General features: G+C 41.9%; 1 protein-coding gene across 5 annotated transcripts in view; it reads left to right on the top strand.

The window, feature by feature from the left end:
* The first annotated feature begins 495 nt into the window (after nucleotides 1-495).
* LOC110503544 (histone-lysine N-methyltransferase 2A) overlaps nucleotides 496-15354 on the top strand; it is a 44078-nt gene continuing 29219 nt past the window's right edge. For all 5 annotated transcript variants that reach the window (XM_036961876.1, XM_036961874.1, XM_036961875.1 and 2 more), the window contains exons 1-2: nucleotides 496-854; nucleotides 14879-14951. In XM_036961876.1, the coding sequence (XP_036817771.1) occupies nucleotides 609-854; nucleotides 14879-14951 (319 nt within the window). In that variant the 5' untranslated portion in view covers nucleotides 496-608. The remainder of the gene's footprint in view (nucleotides 855-14878; nucleotides 14952-15354) is intronic.

Raw genomic sequence — 15354 nt, 5'->3', positions numbered from 1 at the left:
TATTTAACAAATTAATGAGCCGAAATGTCTTGAGTCAATAAATATTCAATAATTTAATCAAATTTTTGAGATGGATCAAGCGTCAGTAGTTTAGAACTGTTATATGTGTTTTTCCGGCACGGCCCTGGAACGTGTTTAGTTAAGCTTTGCCTTCAGAAAGTATTCACACCCCTTGAATTTTTCCATATTTTGTTGTGTTACAGCCTCAATTTAAAATTAATCTTTTTTTTTGTGGCACTAGTCTACACACAATACCCCATAATGTCAAAGTGGCATTTTTTTTTTACAAATTAATGAGCCGAAATGTCTTGAGTCAATAAGTATTCAATAATTTAATCCGATTTTTGAGATTGATCAAGCGTCAGTAGTTTAGAACTGTTATGTGTTTTTCCGGCACGGCCCTGGAACGTGTTTAGTTAAGCTTTGGCTATAAACTGATTGACTAGGAACATTGAAGAAATGCGTATTCGGGGCCACTTTATGCCCACCCCGCAACATGGTTACGGATGTTTTTCACGTTGGTGAGTGGCTGGGGGTTATGCGAAATGCTGGTTCAGGGCCACGCCCACTGAGTTCTCTGATCTTAGGGCAGACAGGCATAGTGTAAAATGGCGCACAGCTGTCGGTGGCGGTTCCCCGCTCGGCCCGGAGGGAGCAGCAACTTAGGCACCGGGAGGAGAGCGGGCCGAATCCGGGTCACGGCCTCCCTCCGAAGTGGCACTGGGACCCACCCGAACACGGCTGGGCTCGGGCCCGGCTTTGATGCAGCGTTACAGGTCTCATCTGCTATCGGTTGCAACCTGCAGACATTTCGGGATGTTTTGGGGGAGTCGAGTGGTTCAAGCAGCGGGGAGGTAAGCGAAACACCAACTTGATTGTGGTTGGTTGTTAGCTAACTTGTTAACGTTAAATAGCTTCAAGGAGGAAGGTAACATTAAGTGCCCACACTCGCTAGCAATGTTAAACAGTAACGTTAGTACCAAGGAGTTGGATGATGCTGCCTCTGTATGCGGTGTTAGGAGTGTGACCTAACTTGTCAACGCCAATAAGCCAACTTTTTGTTTGGCCTTCATCCCCTCACTGGCTATCAAGCCCATCAACATGCTTCAATCCATGTGCTGCTGTTACTACCCCTTTTACAGTGATGAACCACAAGTCACAACAAGGATGCCCGTGTAGGATTAGTAACGTTAGTTAGCCGAGAAGCACTGACGGTGCTGATGTTGCAAAGAGTTAAAAGTAGCCTGCTCTCTTTCTAGCCACACTTTGGCCAAAGTAAATAAATTGACTCTCTGGTTGTCCAATATTGCCACAGAAGCGAAAATTGAAGGATGGGATCCAAAGCTAAGCCATCGTTAGTTGGCTTAATTGTGGGGTGGTGACTTGTAGAGAGAGAGCATCATATCACAATCAACTCTTCAGATTTCAGAATTAGGTCTTACGAGCCTGTTTGCTACAGTATAACTAGCTTAACAGCTTTAACTTCATCGTTATTTAGCTAACGTTATCTCCGTTTTTTTTAACTGTCTGTGATGTTAGTGTTACATTGACTTACAGTCGCATGGGACCTCCCGGTTAGCGAGCGAGGCTCCTGTTTGAAAACAAAACATGTCAACTTGGGGAGGACAAGGAACCTGAACTTAATGTTTTTGATACTTGCTAAGGCACCTGGCTAGCTAACGTCATTTATACCCACCTCGTTTGAATTGCCCTAGCGTGGTAACGTTACACGCGTTAGTTAGCTTAGCATTAAACGCCGATATTGACGCGTTCAAGAAGCTACGGTTGTCACCAGCTTGCTGCGAGGTGTCAGTGCATAATGCTAATGTTGGCTAACCTTAGAACGAGGCTATTTACCTTGCCTAAATGATCAGCTAGCTAGCATGTATTCATCTTTCTGCCTTGATCCACGCATCTAAAGTTGCTAGGCGCTAGTTGGAAACGACGTTATTAGCGATTTGGGTTTGACTAATGGTCTGTTTAGCTCGCTAGGTGATGGATTTAGGTTGTAGTAGAACTCGCACATTTTGGCTAAGTGTTTAGCTCATGAACCTCTACCACGCTACGCACTTACTACGCGTAACTAGCTATCGCTGATACATAGGAAAATGGGAGGTGGACATGTTTTCCCCCCCCCTCTACACACAGTGCGTAGTACCAAAATAATGTCGGAATTGTGGACATATGATGCCGTGCTAGCGAACTACAATTGTTGGTGGCCTGAAGGATTCGCCAGTATCATGTATGTTTGATGCGTGTTACTCCAAATGTAATCTTTCTAGTACTGTGAGCTCGCAAGCTACAATACGATGCCTTTTTGACGGACCTTGTGATTGTGGGGGTGCGTTCGGTTTAGCGCACTACCATCTTTATTTTTTCATGAAGAGCACGCGTTCAGTGCAGTGTAAGTGTAGACCCTAGTGTGGTAGATCGGGACACGGAGGTTAACTCACCACTTTATCAACGTTGTAAGATGTACTGTTATATTAGAGTACATGTTGGTGTTATTCAGATTTGATGTTTAGATCATATTCTGAGTGTTCTCTAGTCCATTACTCATGTGTGTGATTTCAATGAGCCATTTATCATAAGACCTATTGTGAAACTGGAAACGCCTATTCTGTCCTGTGTGTGTGTACACCTCGTACCATCACTAGTAGATTACCAGAAAGGTTAATATAATTTACTTTGATGTTGGCCAGTGCTATAGAAATGAGTCCCCCTGCCTGGGCTAACACTTTAGGAAGGGGGATCAACATGTCCCGCTCCCTCTATCCCAAGACACACAAAGAGGGGGGGGGGGGGGGGGGGGCGCGCACTATCTGGGATGCGGTGGGACAGGGCCAAAATCCCAGTGGAACTTGCCGCTCGTGGAAGTTGTAGACACAGAGTTGTGATTTCATTCAGAGTGGATGTTGCGCCTGGGCAGGATTGTTCTGGCTCATCACAGCCTGCTGAGCTCACAGAGCAGCCGGACGCTGAGCCCCTCCTTCCAGGCAGACCCGTATCCACTTCAGCCACACAGGGGCTGTCTGAGCTCAACTTTTCTTCTGACAGCTGCCACTTTGGAATATATTAGCCAAGCCTTTTGGAATCCCTCAAAAGAGGGCTTGTAGACCATTGTTGTTCAAATGGCAGTGTTTGTAGGCTATTGAATTTACTGTTAAAAAAACAATTTATTTTATTGATCCAGTCAAATGATGGTTGTTTATTTAAGCGCCCATTTGTCATAGTTGTATTTTTGGGGACATTTGTTTGCCCCCCCCCCCAAAAAAAAAAATCAGTCTCGCTGTCGTTTTGTCTTGGAATTGAACCCGTCTCTCTCTTGGCTCAGATTAAGACCGATGTCAATCCCTCACACAAGTGCAGCTGAATAGATGTCATCAGAGGGAATACTTTGCCCCACTGGTTTTTGCTAAATTTTGTGTTTGGAGGAAGGGGTCCAGCAGGTGTTTGCCCTATTTATATGGCAGAGCTTTGTCTGCTTTTATTCCAGCTTTCATGAAGTGCAGACGGCTGAAAGAGCACAGGCACGGATATCAAAGGGGACGAGCGACGCTTCCTCCCCCAGGGACTATGCTGGGAGGAGAATTAGTCACAGGCCCTCCCATCCACGGCTTTATTCTGCTCTAGCAGGCGACCAAAGGATTTTTGCCTCTGCTTTCAGAGCTGTGAGAAAGCCGTCAATTGTGTGTCTGTTTGGGGCTGGTCCCCCAGACTTTATGTCCCTTATTCCACCTCGCAGGAGGTGTGTCCTCATCTTTGTTTTTATTAGGGTGCCGGTTGGAGCTGCCTCTCCCTGCCCCGTGGGAGTGAGGTGTTGGGATCATGAGCCATCGATCCATCTCCTTGTCGGTGTGTGTGTGGGCAAATGTGAACCAATGTTTTAGTTTTTTTTTTACCTAGTGTTTTGGCACCCGAGAGAGACTAATATCACGTTTTTTTGTGGGACACTCAAAATTCCTCTTCTTTCTTGAGTTTGTCAAATTCTTCAGAGGCCCACCATTGTGAGTCATTGGCCAGAGCCACCTGAGAGGAATTCCCCAGTGGCCTTTTAGTAGGAATGTGTCACCGGAAGGGCATATACAGTATGATCTCCCCAATTGAAGTTCAAAGGAGGGATGGAGTATCGATAGTAAATTGGAGTGAAGCCTCTAGCCCTTAATTTGGCTGCTCCAAATTACTATCATGAGAATATGATCATTAGGCCAATTTGTCCATACCCAGCTCCAGGCCATTTTTTTTATTTATTGGTTTTTGGTTGGATTTAGTCTTATAGCCCACATTAAATAATACAGTTGTGAAGTACAAAATATCATGCCGTTTTTATTCTGCCCGACGTTCATTGCATCAATCTCAATTGTTAAATAAACAGATTGAGTTCTCCCTGTGATCGTGACCTTATTCCCTGACCACATTCACAATTTCGAGACTTTCTTTGCACATTTTATCTTGGCATACATTTTTTTTCTGACGTCTCTCGCCACTAACTTGGGTTTAAACATCACAGTCTCAGGTTAGTGCAGTGATGTACAAGGACAGTCTGATGTACATCACTTGATATACAAGGACAGGCAAAAGGCAGATGTCTCACAAGATTATACCGCATGAATTGTTTCCAATTATGAGGAAAGCATCAAAGTTAAAACTAACTTAACAGTGCTTGTATTTAAAGGGGACTTGAGGTTCTCTAGACATTTAGAATCCCTGGATGTTTGGAGCTGATTTCTACCGCTTTTAAATATCCCAGGGCTGAGAGTTAATGATCGGTTTTTCTACTTGATGTGGAGGTTACAGGGAGTGTGTGTCAGTAGCCCTGATGAGCAGAGCAGCTGTCTGTGACTCTTATTTACCTTGCTTTTTAAAGGGGGCTACTACAGGGACCTTTCTTCTTTGCCTGGTCTTTAAAATTATCGTTGAAATTAAATTTTTGAAACTAGGCAAATACATTTTAATAAACATTTAGCTGAACATCACTAACTGGGGTTTTATTTTTTTCAGGTTATCATCTGATTTTTATAGAACAATCATAATTGGGCTTCTCACCTTGCCAAATATACACCCACGTACTAGTGATGCATAGCAGAATACCTCAAACCACTTCTACATCCGGTCTGATGGTTCTGCGCTTGCAGGGGACAGGCCCAACTAGCAGACCGAAACATGAACATCTCCGCTATGAGTCGGACCTGTTGCTCTGTCTGAACTAATCTATGAGGAAAAGCTTGGCAATGCATGATGTGGTAGTGTAGGTTAAAATTTGCATGTTGTGGATGGGGAAACAAAAGGAAGCAGGGGGTAAAAAAAAATATGGACAGTCTGAGTACACTACACAAGCTTTTCTTGTCACCTTCTTCTGACTAGGTTTCATCCCCTTTCTCTCCTTGGCCTGCTTCTTTGTTTACTACACTTTACATTTGATAAATTTAGTAGATGCTCCAGAGCAACTTACAGGAGCAATTAAGGCCTTGCTCAAGAGCACATAGACAGATTTTTTCACCTAGTCGGCTTGGGGAGTCGAACCAGCTACCTTTTGGTTACTGGCCCAATGTTCTTAACCTCTAGGCTACCTGCCACCCCTGTCCTAGCGAGCCCATAGGCCCTTTTGGTTTTGCAGCACACTGCTCTCCCCGGCCTGCCCGTGGGCATGGAGCGAGTTTGTGCGTCTCTCGCGCATGGCTGGCTGCATGGGGGAGTAAGAGGCGTGTGTGTGTGTGGGAGGCTTGTTTAGATTGGGATTTTGATTGCGTCTGTGGCAGCGTGTTCATCCCCTTTTCATGCTCGCAGTCCCCCTGGAAGCATGCACAGGCTCAGTTGCTGTACCAGGTGGTCAAGATGCTGCTCCCCCTTCACACAACATGCTTTTCTGCCCATCCTCCTTCCCCCTCCTGTTTTGGCTCTGTTTACATCTTGCGGTGTGGTTCACGCGGAGGGAGGAGTGTGTGTGTGTGTGATGTCATCGAGCTACTCGTGTTCTGTTCTGTCACGTTCCGCCCCCTTAGCACTCTCCAACCAACCAACACCTATAACAACTTGCCTGAGAAGATTCTGAGAAATGCTGCCTGTATGAACTCTAGCACAGTGTCAGAGTTGAAGTAAGAGATGGCTAGATTGAAAGATTCTGGTATCAGAGGGCAACATGATTAACAAAATTAGCGTCTGCTACTATATTGCAAATTATCGACACTTGTCGTCATCACCAAAAATGTAGGCTGTATTCCAAATGAAATTGCTGCTGACTGAATGTTTTCTGATCAAAATATTAATAGTATATGGGACGTTAACAAGTTGGCAGTGCTATTCAGGTTGGAATTAAGACTAGTGTGGACTCCTCGACAGCAGCCGCTCTACAAATGGGGCCGAAGGGACTTAAACTGCAGCCCCATATTCTGCTATAAATAAAGATTATGAAATGACACACCCCTACCCCTCTGGCACGAGAAGTGACACTAAAGACTTCCAGAGGAACTCTGAGATATTAATCATCTCACCAGCCCTGCGGGGCTGGTTGGCTGGGGATGCTTTATGGACTGTGGCTAGTTGAGTTAAGGCCTCGCTACGGTGGCATGCAAAGGTGGGCATCTAAGGCCTATGTGTCTGACCTGCATGTATGAGATATCTTTGGCCTCTCAAGTTGCCCAAGTCTAATGGTCTGTAGTACTGACAGTCATAAACAACAATACTTGTGCTATATAAATGGAAGTTTGCTGTTAAACTTAGTCATTTTGCGGTTGATGAGCGGGGTCCCACCTTGGTGTTGGAGGACATTGACTCTGTCTGCTTCCTGTTTTATCTATAATTACTGTTACACACTCATCCTGTGGCCCAGATGTAATTACAAATGGAGGGTCCTGGAGACCGAATAATATTCCATTTCTGTCCAATTCCAATTGAGCAGATCTTTAATTGAATCAATCCAAGGACACACTTCCTGGTCATATGAGTGACTTGTTTTATATCCTGATATAAAACATCCCACACCCCACTGTAGAGACTGCACTGATTAGGTCCACCATCATCATGTATACTTGTAGACAAGGGAACCATATGGCACCCTATTCCCTGCTACTTTTGACCAGAGCCCTATGGGCCCTGTTCAAAAGTAAATCAAATGTATTTATATAGCCCTTCGTACATCAGCTGATATCTCAAAGTGCTGTACAGAAACCCAGCCTAAAACCCCAAACGGCAAGCAATGCAGGTGTAGAAGCACGGTGGCTAGGAAAAAGTCCCTAGAAAGGAGGTGCACTAAACAGGCAATATGGTTCCATTTGAGGTGCATCCTAGTCAACTGAGAGCTCCATTGGATTTTGTTGACCTCACTATGAGTCATGGTTAACATGCTGTCTGCGTAGCTTTGGAATTATTGCCTTCAGGTAACTCTTACCGCTAGAGATGGCCTCGTTCACTGTGCCTTACCTCAACATTAGGCGAGAGTTAAACATTTGAGGAAATTAAAATAAGTAAGTGTGTCTGTGTTATGTCAGGAGATGAGTCCCATCAGGCCCTCTCAAAGATTACATGACTGAGTGGGTGACATCACGGCTGATGTCAGGCAGCCTAGCAACTGCTACTGCTAAGGCTACCTGTGTGACCTGATGGGACTTCCTGGAAGTGATGAAAAACAAATATCATGCTCAACGGTGCCATAGACATCATTAAATACATCTGTGTAGCCTTATTGGTCTGTGACCATCATATGCTACATGCAACATTTATCTAGTTAGGCATATGGGCAATTTTCCTTTTGAGGTATAGGCTACTAAAAAGCCCTTAATTGACAGGGGTCCTGTTAATGCAGAATTGAGTTTTTCACCCAGGGAAAAAAAAAAAAAAAAGAGAATGGCTAAGAAATATCTTGCTGTGTTTTGTAAACACAGATCTTAAATGTTTCTTATTGTAACTTCTGTTCGGCACTGGAAACATTCTCTCAACTCTTATTTTTCCTTAACTGTTTTGTTGGTTAAAAGGGCTTTTAAGTAAGAATTTGACTAAGGTCTATTGTGACAAATAAAATTTGGTAACATTTAGAAATATCCTGGCCATCGGATTTGCTTTTTTATTGTAAGCTCGTTTACTTATGTGGCTGATGGCCAAATAGCTTTGCACTTCTGTTCTCATGTTTTTTATTTAATTTAACTAGGCAAGTCAGTTAAGAACAAATTCTTATTTTCAATGACCGCCTAAGAACATTCGGCAGAATGACAGATTTTTACCTTGTCAGCTCGGGGATTTGATCTTGCAATCTTTCGGTTACTAGTCCAATACTCTAACCACTAGACTACCTGCCGTCCCTGATGAAAACGAAGCTATTTTCTGCTGAATGTTTTCCACTAATGTATTTTCTGTTAAGGGAAAAGTATAGTTTATCGAAGCAACAACAAAAAAATGATATAAAACGCAGGTGAAATGGTTTTATAAAATGCAGGTGAAATGGTTTAATAAAATATAAAATGCAGGTGAAATGGCTTAATAAAATGCAGGTGAAATGGCTTAATAAAATGCAGGTGAAATGGTTTAATAAAATATAAAACGCAGGTGAAATGGTTTAATAAAATATAAAACGCAGGTGAAATGGCTTAATAAAATGCAGGTGAAATGGCTTAATAAAATATAAAATGCAGGTGAAATGGTTTAATAAAATATAAAATGCAGGTGAAATGGCTTAATAAAATATAAAATGCAGGTGAAATGGCTTAATAAAATATAAAATGCAGGTGAAATGGCTTAATAAAATGCAGGTGAAATGGCTTAATAAAATATAAAATGCAGGTGAAATGGCTTAATAAAATATAAAACGCAGGTGAAATGGTTTAATAAAATATAAAATGCAGGTGAAATGGTTTAATAAAATATAAAATGCAGGTGAAATGGCTTAATAAAATATAAAATGCAGGTGAAATGGCTTAATAAAATGCAGGTGAAATGGCTTAATAAAATATAAAATGCAGGTGAAATGGTTTAATAAAATATAAAATGCAGGTGAAATGGCTTAATAAAATATAAAATGCAGGTGAAATGGCTTAATAAAATATAAAACGCAGGTGAAATGGCTTAATAAAATATAAAATGCAGGTGAAATGGCTTAATAAAATATAAAATGCAGGTGAAATGGCTTAATAAAATATAAAACGCAGGTGAAATGGTTTAATAAAATATAAAATGCAGGTGAAATGGCTTAATAAAATATAAAATGCAGGTGAAATGGCTTAATAAAATATAAAACGCAGGTGAAATGGTTTAATAAAATATAAAATGCAGGTGAAATGGCTTAATAAAATATAAAATGCAGGTGAAATGGCTTAATAAAATGCAGGTGAAATGGCTTAATAAAATATAAAATGCAGGTGAAATGGTTTAATAAAATATAAAATGCAGGTGAAATGGTTTAATAAAATATAAAATGCAGGTGAAATGGCTTAATAAAATGCAGGTGAAATGGCTTAATAAAATATAAAATGCAGGTGAAATGGCTTAATAAAATATAAAACGCAGGTGAAATGGCTTAATAAAATATAAAATGCAGGTGAAATGGCTTAATAAAATATAAAATGCAGGTGAAATGGCTTAATAAAATGCAGGTGAAATGGTTTAATAAAATATAAAATGCAGGTGAAATGGCTTAATAAAATATAAAATGCAGGTGAAATGGCTTAATAAAATGCAGGTGAAATGGTTTAATAAAATATAAAATGCAGGTGAAATGGCTTAATAAAATATAAAATGCAGGTGAAATGGCTTAATAAAATGCAGGTGAAATGGTTTAATAAAATATAAAATGCAGGTGAAATGGCTTAATAAAATGCAGGTGAAATGGTTTAATAAAATATAAAATGCAGGTGAAATGGCTTAATAAAATGCAGGTGAAATGGCTTAATAAAATATAAAACGCAGGTGAAATGGTTTAAAATGCAGATAAAAACATGATTTTAATGTATGGTCTGCGTTTGGAAATGTAGGGTTGCTTAGGGTTGCACATTTTGGGGAATAATCAGAGGTGGAAACTTTCCGTGGAAATTAACGATATATTTTATTATTATATTACATTTTTTAAATTTAGGAAAATCCTCGTTCCGATCTCCTAACCCACAATATGTAAATGTACAGAAGAGGTTGCTGATGGTTTATGTTTAGACCAGCATTGCTTAGCAATATAATCTTGCTATGCTAGCTATGCTTATCTCAGGGATTTACCTAAAATGACACTTAAGTTGCAACTTATTCTGTTTAGATTTATTAGATGCTAATTGAACACTTTATCCGTGGGATACTCCTCAGTTCATATGTTAGAATTTCTAGAATCGTGAGATTCTACGTACAGTTGGGATTTTATTTTTGTTTTACCTCTTGTTTGAGGTCAAAAGTGCATAGTTCTGGCATCGGCCAGTTTATTTTTTATTTTTTCCTCTCCAATTTGTTGAGGGGGGGGGGGGGGGGTTAGTCAGTTGGATACTGCTCGGGTGTAGGTACTACATAAACTGATCGTGATGGTGCCCCGTTTTCTCTCCAATTTTGGATCCAGTTGTTAGTAATTAGTATCTTGTCTCATTGCTACAACTCCCGTACGGGCTCGGGAGAGACGAAGGTCTAAAGCCATGCGTCCTCCTCCGAAACACAACCTTCTTATTAACATAGCGCGCCTCCAACCAATGTGTCGGCGGAAACACCGTTGGTTGGCTACCTGGCTACCCCGGACAATTGTGCGTCGCCCCCACGAACCTCCCGGTCGCGGCCGGCTGCGACAGAGCCTGGGCGCGAACCCAGAGTCTCTGGTGGCACAGCCCTAGACCACTGCGCCACCCGCGAGGCCCCTCACTTACCTTTTTTGAGTTACATGTTATGCAGGCCACCATTGGAACTACAAATGAGAGGATGGCGGGGCTTACATTTACTTCCGGGAATGTCAAGGGTTTAAATTAACCAATTATGAGAGGCAAGGCCCTAGCCCACTTGAGCAGCAGTCTGATATTATAAATCAAACCTATTTGATATATGGAGGATCTCTAAACCTACGGGTAGGGAATACTCCTTTTACTCTCATGTTCGCAATGTTTACACTCAAATTGACTACTTTTTGGTTGATGTGAAATTACTCCCCTATACCTGTAATGTGAGGAATCATTACATTATAATCTCTGACCACAGTCCACTCACCTTCTCTCTGAGATTGGGTGACATCGTACCAAACGAGAGGGTCTGGAGGTTGAATCCTCAGCTCCTCACAGAACCAACATTCTGTGAACATCTTAGACCAAATTAAATTTTTCCTTGATACCAATGACAACGGACTTCCCCAGCATTATTGTGGGAAACACTGAAGGCTTATTTGAGAGGCTGTATCATCTCCTTTCAGGCTGCCAGGAGTAGGCAAAACAGAGAAATTGGAACAACAAATTCACTTACTGGATAGTGAAAGTGCTAGCTAGCCATCCATCTATGGAGAAACATAATATTCCAATTTTAAAGAGGTAATTTATCAGGTTCTCACAGCTAAAATTGCTAAATCTTTTCTCTATGCCAAGCAAAAATATTTTGAGTTTGATGACAAACCACACAAATTACTCGCCAGACAACTTAGAAAACATGTGAGTGACCGACTGATTCACAATGTTAAATCTGTATCTGGGGAATTACTCTCTTCCCCCAAAGACATCAATGACAGATTCCGCAAGTTTTACGAGACTCTATATACACATCTAAAGCGGATCCTAACCCCTAATTATGCAAAACTTTTTGAGGGACTGTAATCTCCCTGCCCTGAGCCAGGAAGATTCCAACTTCCTGAATAAGGAAATATCTCTTGGAGAAATTTGCGAAACAATTAAATCTCTACAGAGTGGCAAGACCCCGTGCTCAGATGGATACCCTGGTGAAGTCTATAAATCATTCAGAAACATGCTCTCTCCCTACCTGCACAAAATGTTGTTTCAGGCCAGTGAGGATGGAACTCTCCCACCTACTTTGGATGAGGCGTTCATTACAGTTATACATAAGAAGGGTAAAGATCCGGAAGAGGTAGGGTCATATAGACCAATATCTCTCCTTAATACAGGCTAAAATATTTGCGCAAAAACTCTGGCTAACAGGCTTAGCATTTTAATGGGTAAATTGGTCCATTCAGACTAGACCGGCTTTATCTCTGAAGAATAAGTTTCTGTTAATCTCAGGCGCCTCTTCAACATTATGTATTCGTAGGGGTCACCTAACATGGACCTTGCCGTTATATCTCTTGATGCCGAAAAGGCCTTTGACCAAGTTGAGTGGTCCTATCTATTCAAGGTCCTACAGAAATGTAATATTGGAGATGGGTTCATAAATTGGATCCAGCTTTTATATAGGAACCCCTGTGCGAGAATACTCACTAACCAATCATTGTCGCCCCGATTTAACCTTTTCAGAGGGACAAGGCAGGGTTATGCGCTGTTGCCTATGCTCTTTGCTCTAATTATTGAACATCTTGCTCAGGTGATCAGATCTCATGCAGCAATACACGGCTATAATACTAAAGATAGTCTAAATAAAATGTCACTATACGCAGGTGACATTCTCCTCTATGTAACAGAACCCCAGGCTAGTATCCCAGCTATTCTTGATGTGATTAATTTGTGTGGTACCTTCTCGGGATACAGAATAAATTGGAACGAGTGAATTAATGCCCATATGTTTGCAAAACACCTCTTGGCTAGAATATCTTCCAGTTATGTTCAGAAAAATTTACCTACCAAAGAATTGTAGTTACCAAACAATACTCCTCACTATTTAAAGAGAATTTCCCCTCTCTGGTGCAAAAACTCAAGTCATCTCCATCCCAAAGCCCTTGCTTGGAAGTGTACTTCGCCAGACTGCCAAGAACCTTGCCCTCATCCAGGCCAAGGTGGCGAGACATGCTCGTGATGACACTATAGGCCTTGTTGATCTCTGCACCAGACAGGATGCTCTTGCCAGCATACTTGGGGTGCAACATGTACGCTGCAGTGTGAATGAGCTTCAGGCAGAAGTCTTCATGTTTTTTGATGTATTTCAGAACTGTGGTTTCGTCTGCATAGAGCAACAGGGAAGTGGGCAGGGCAGTATGGATTTCTTCAGACAGGATGGCATTGTCTCCCTAAATCAGTGCAATGGCTACTGCTATAGGTTTCAGGCTGCATACCACTCTCTCCCAAAATACATCATCCAGGAGGATCCTCTTGATGGCGCTGTCCATATCGGCAGACTGTGATATGGCCATTTCTTGGAGCGACTCCTTCCCCTCCAGGAGACTGTCAAGCATGATGACAACACCACCCCAACGGGTGTTGCTGGGGAACTTCAATGTGGTGCTCTTCTCACTTTGCTTGGTGAGGTAGATTGCTGCAATAACTTGATGACTGTTCACATACCTAACCATTTCCTTGGCTCTCTTGTAGAGTGTATCCATTGTTTTCAGTGCCATGATGTCCTTAAGGAGTAGATTCAATGCATGAGCAGCACAGCCAGTGGGTGTAATGTGAGGGTAGGACTCTTCCACTTTTGACCAAGAGGCCTTCATGTTCGCAGCATTGTCTGTCACCAGTGCAAATACCTTCTGTGGTCCAAGGTCATGGATTGCCTTCTGCTCATCTTCAATGTAGAGACCGGTGTGTCTGTCTCTTGTGTCTGTGTTCTTGTAGAATAACGGTTGAGGGGTGAAGATGATCTAGTTAATTATTCCTTGCTCATGAACATTTGACCACCCATCAGATGATTGCAATACAGTCTGCTTTCTCTGATTTGCTTGACCTTCACTTGAACCCTACATCCAGCAAATTAGTAGATATAGCATGTCTGGTTGGAGGGGTGTATGCTGGGAAAAGAAAATTCAGAAATCGCTTCCAATAAACATTGCCTGCAGCATCAGAGGTGAACCAGTTGCATGGACAGTGCGTGCAAGATCTTCATTAGCATTTCTCTGACTGCGTTCCTCCATTGAGTCAAAAACAACTTTGGATTCCAGGAGGATCATGAGCTGTTGCTATCGATAAGGTGGCTGATTCATAATTTTCACCTCAAATAGAAGTAGAGGGACTTTTGTCAGAGGTTGCTTGTTGTGAACGCTGAGGGAACTTTATGCACTTGGCCAGATTATGCATCTTTGCATTCTTCACATGTGATTTGACACAGTATTTGCAAATGTACACAGCTTTTCCTTCTACATTAACTGCAGTAAAATGTCTCCACACATCTGACAGTGCCCGTGGCATTTTCCTGTAAGGATTATATATTTTTTTGTTAAAAAAACAAACAATTCCATGCACAGATAAATCGTTAAGCATTTAGATTAAACAACTCCTTTGTAAAATAAATGTTTTAAAATGAAACGTATGGAAACAGGTAAATTAACACTACTCAGTTAGCAGGCTCAAGCAAGCTAAAACCCACATGGTAGTACAAACTAACAAGTTAGAAATTATTTAAACACACTTCGCTGACTTGTGGTTTTGGCGGCACCGTCTGTTACTCAGCTTTGAGTTGGACAGTTTCAAATTGAGAATGTCTAGCATTCTGACTGAGCCTTGTCCATCTGCTTTAGGCAGCAAATCTGGAAAGCATAGGGAAACGAAATGACTGGAACCCAACTGGAATGAGTCAGCAGCCAGGCGAATGTGAGATTGGACTGCCGTTATTGTCAAGGGGACTAAACTCTGTCCTTGTTTTTGAGTAGTTTCAGTATGGGATGACTGAAGTGTAGAGCTAGGCCTGAACATTGTGGTTTGGGTGGAGCCTTTTGAATTCTGAATCTGTTATTCACTCATCACTTTGACTTGTAAAAAAATAATACATTCATTCTCTTATTCAGTTGAAGTATTTCAGAAAACATTTTGGCCATATTTCATATGTTTCTTGTATTTTCCCTCCATAGGAAGGAGCATTTGGAGGGTTTGGCACAGTCAGTGAACACCGACGAAAACAGAGTCCGCCAAGGACGTTGGCAGGTGAGATTATTTTATTTATGTACACTGCATGACCAAAAGTATGGGGACACCTGCTCGTCCATCTCATTCCAAAATAATGGCCATTAATATGGAGTTGGTTTCCCATTTGCTGCTATAACAGCCTCCACTCTTCTGGGAAGGCTTTCCACTAGATGTTGGAACATTGCTGCAGGGACTTGCTCTCATTCAGCCACGAGCATTAGTGAAGGGCACTGCTGGGTGATTAGGCCTGGTTTGTCGATCGGTGTGGAAGAACTTGACTGGCCTGCAAAGAGCCATGACCTCAACCCCATCGAACGCCTTTGCGATTAATTGGAACGCCGAATGCGAGCCAGGCCTAATCGCCCAACATCCGTGCCCGGCCTCACTAATGCTCTTGTGGCTGAATGGAAGCAAGTCACTG

The sequence above is a fragment of the Oncorhynchus mykiss genome, chromosome 24 (assembly GCF_013265735.2).
Source record: "Oncorhynchus mykiss isolate Arlee chromosome 24, USDA_OmykA_1.1, whole genome shotgun sequence".
Classification (NCBI taxonomy): Eukaryota; Metazoa; Chordata; class Actinopteri; order Salmoniformes; family Salmonidae; genus Oncorhynchus; species Oncorhynchus mykiss.
This window is presented reverse-complemented; position numbering and strand designations above follow the sequence as displayed.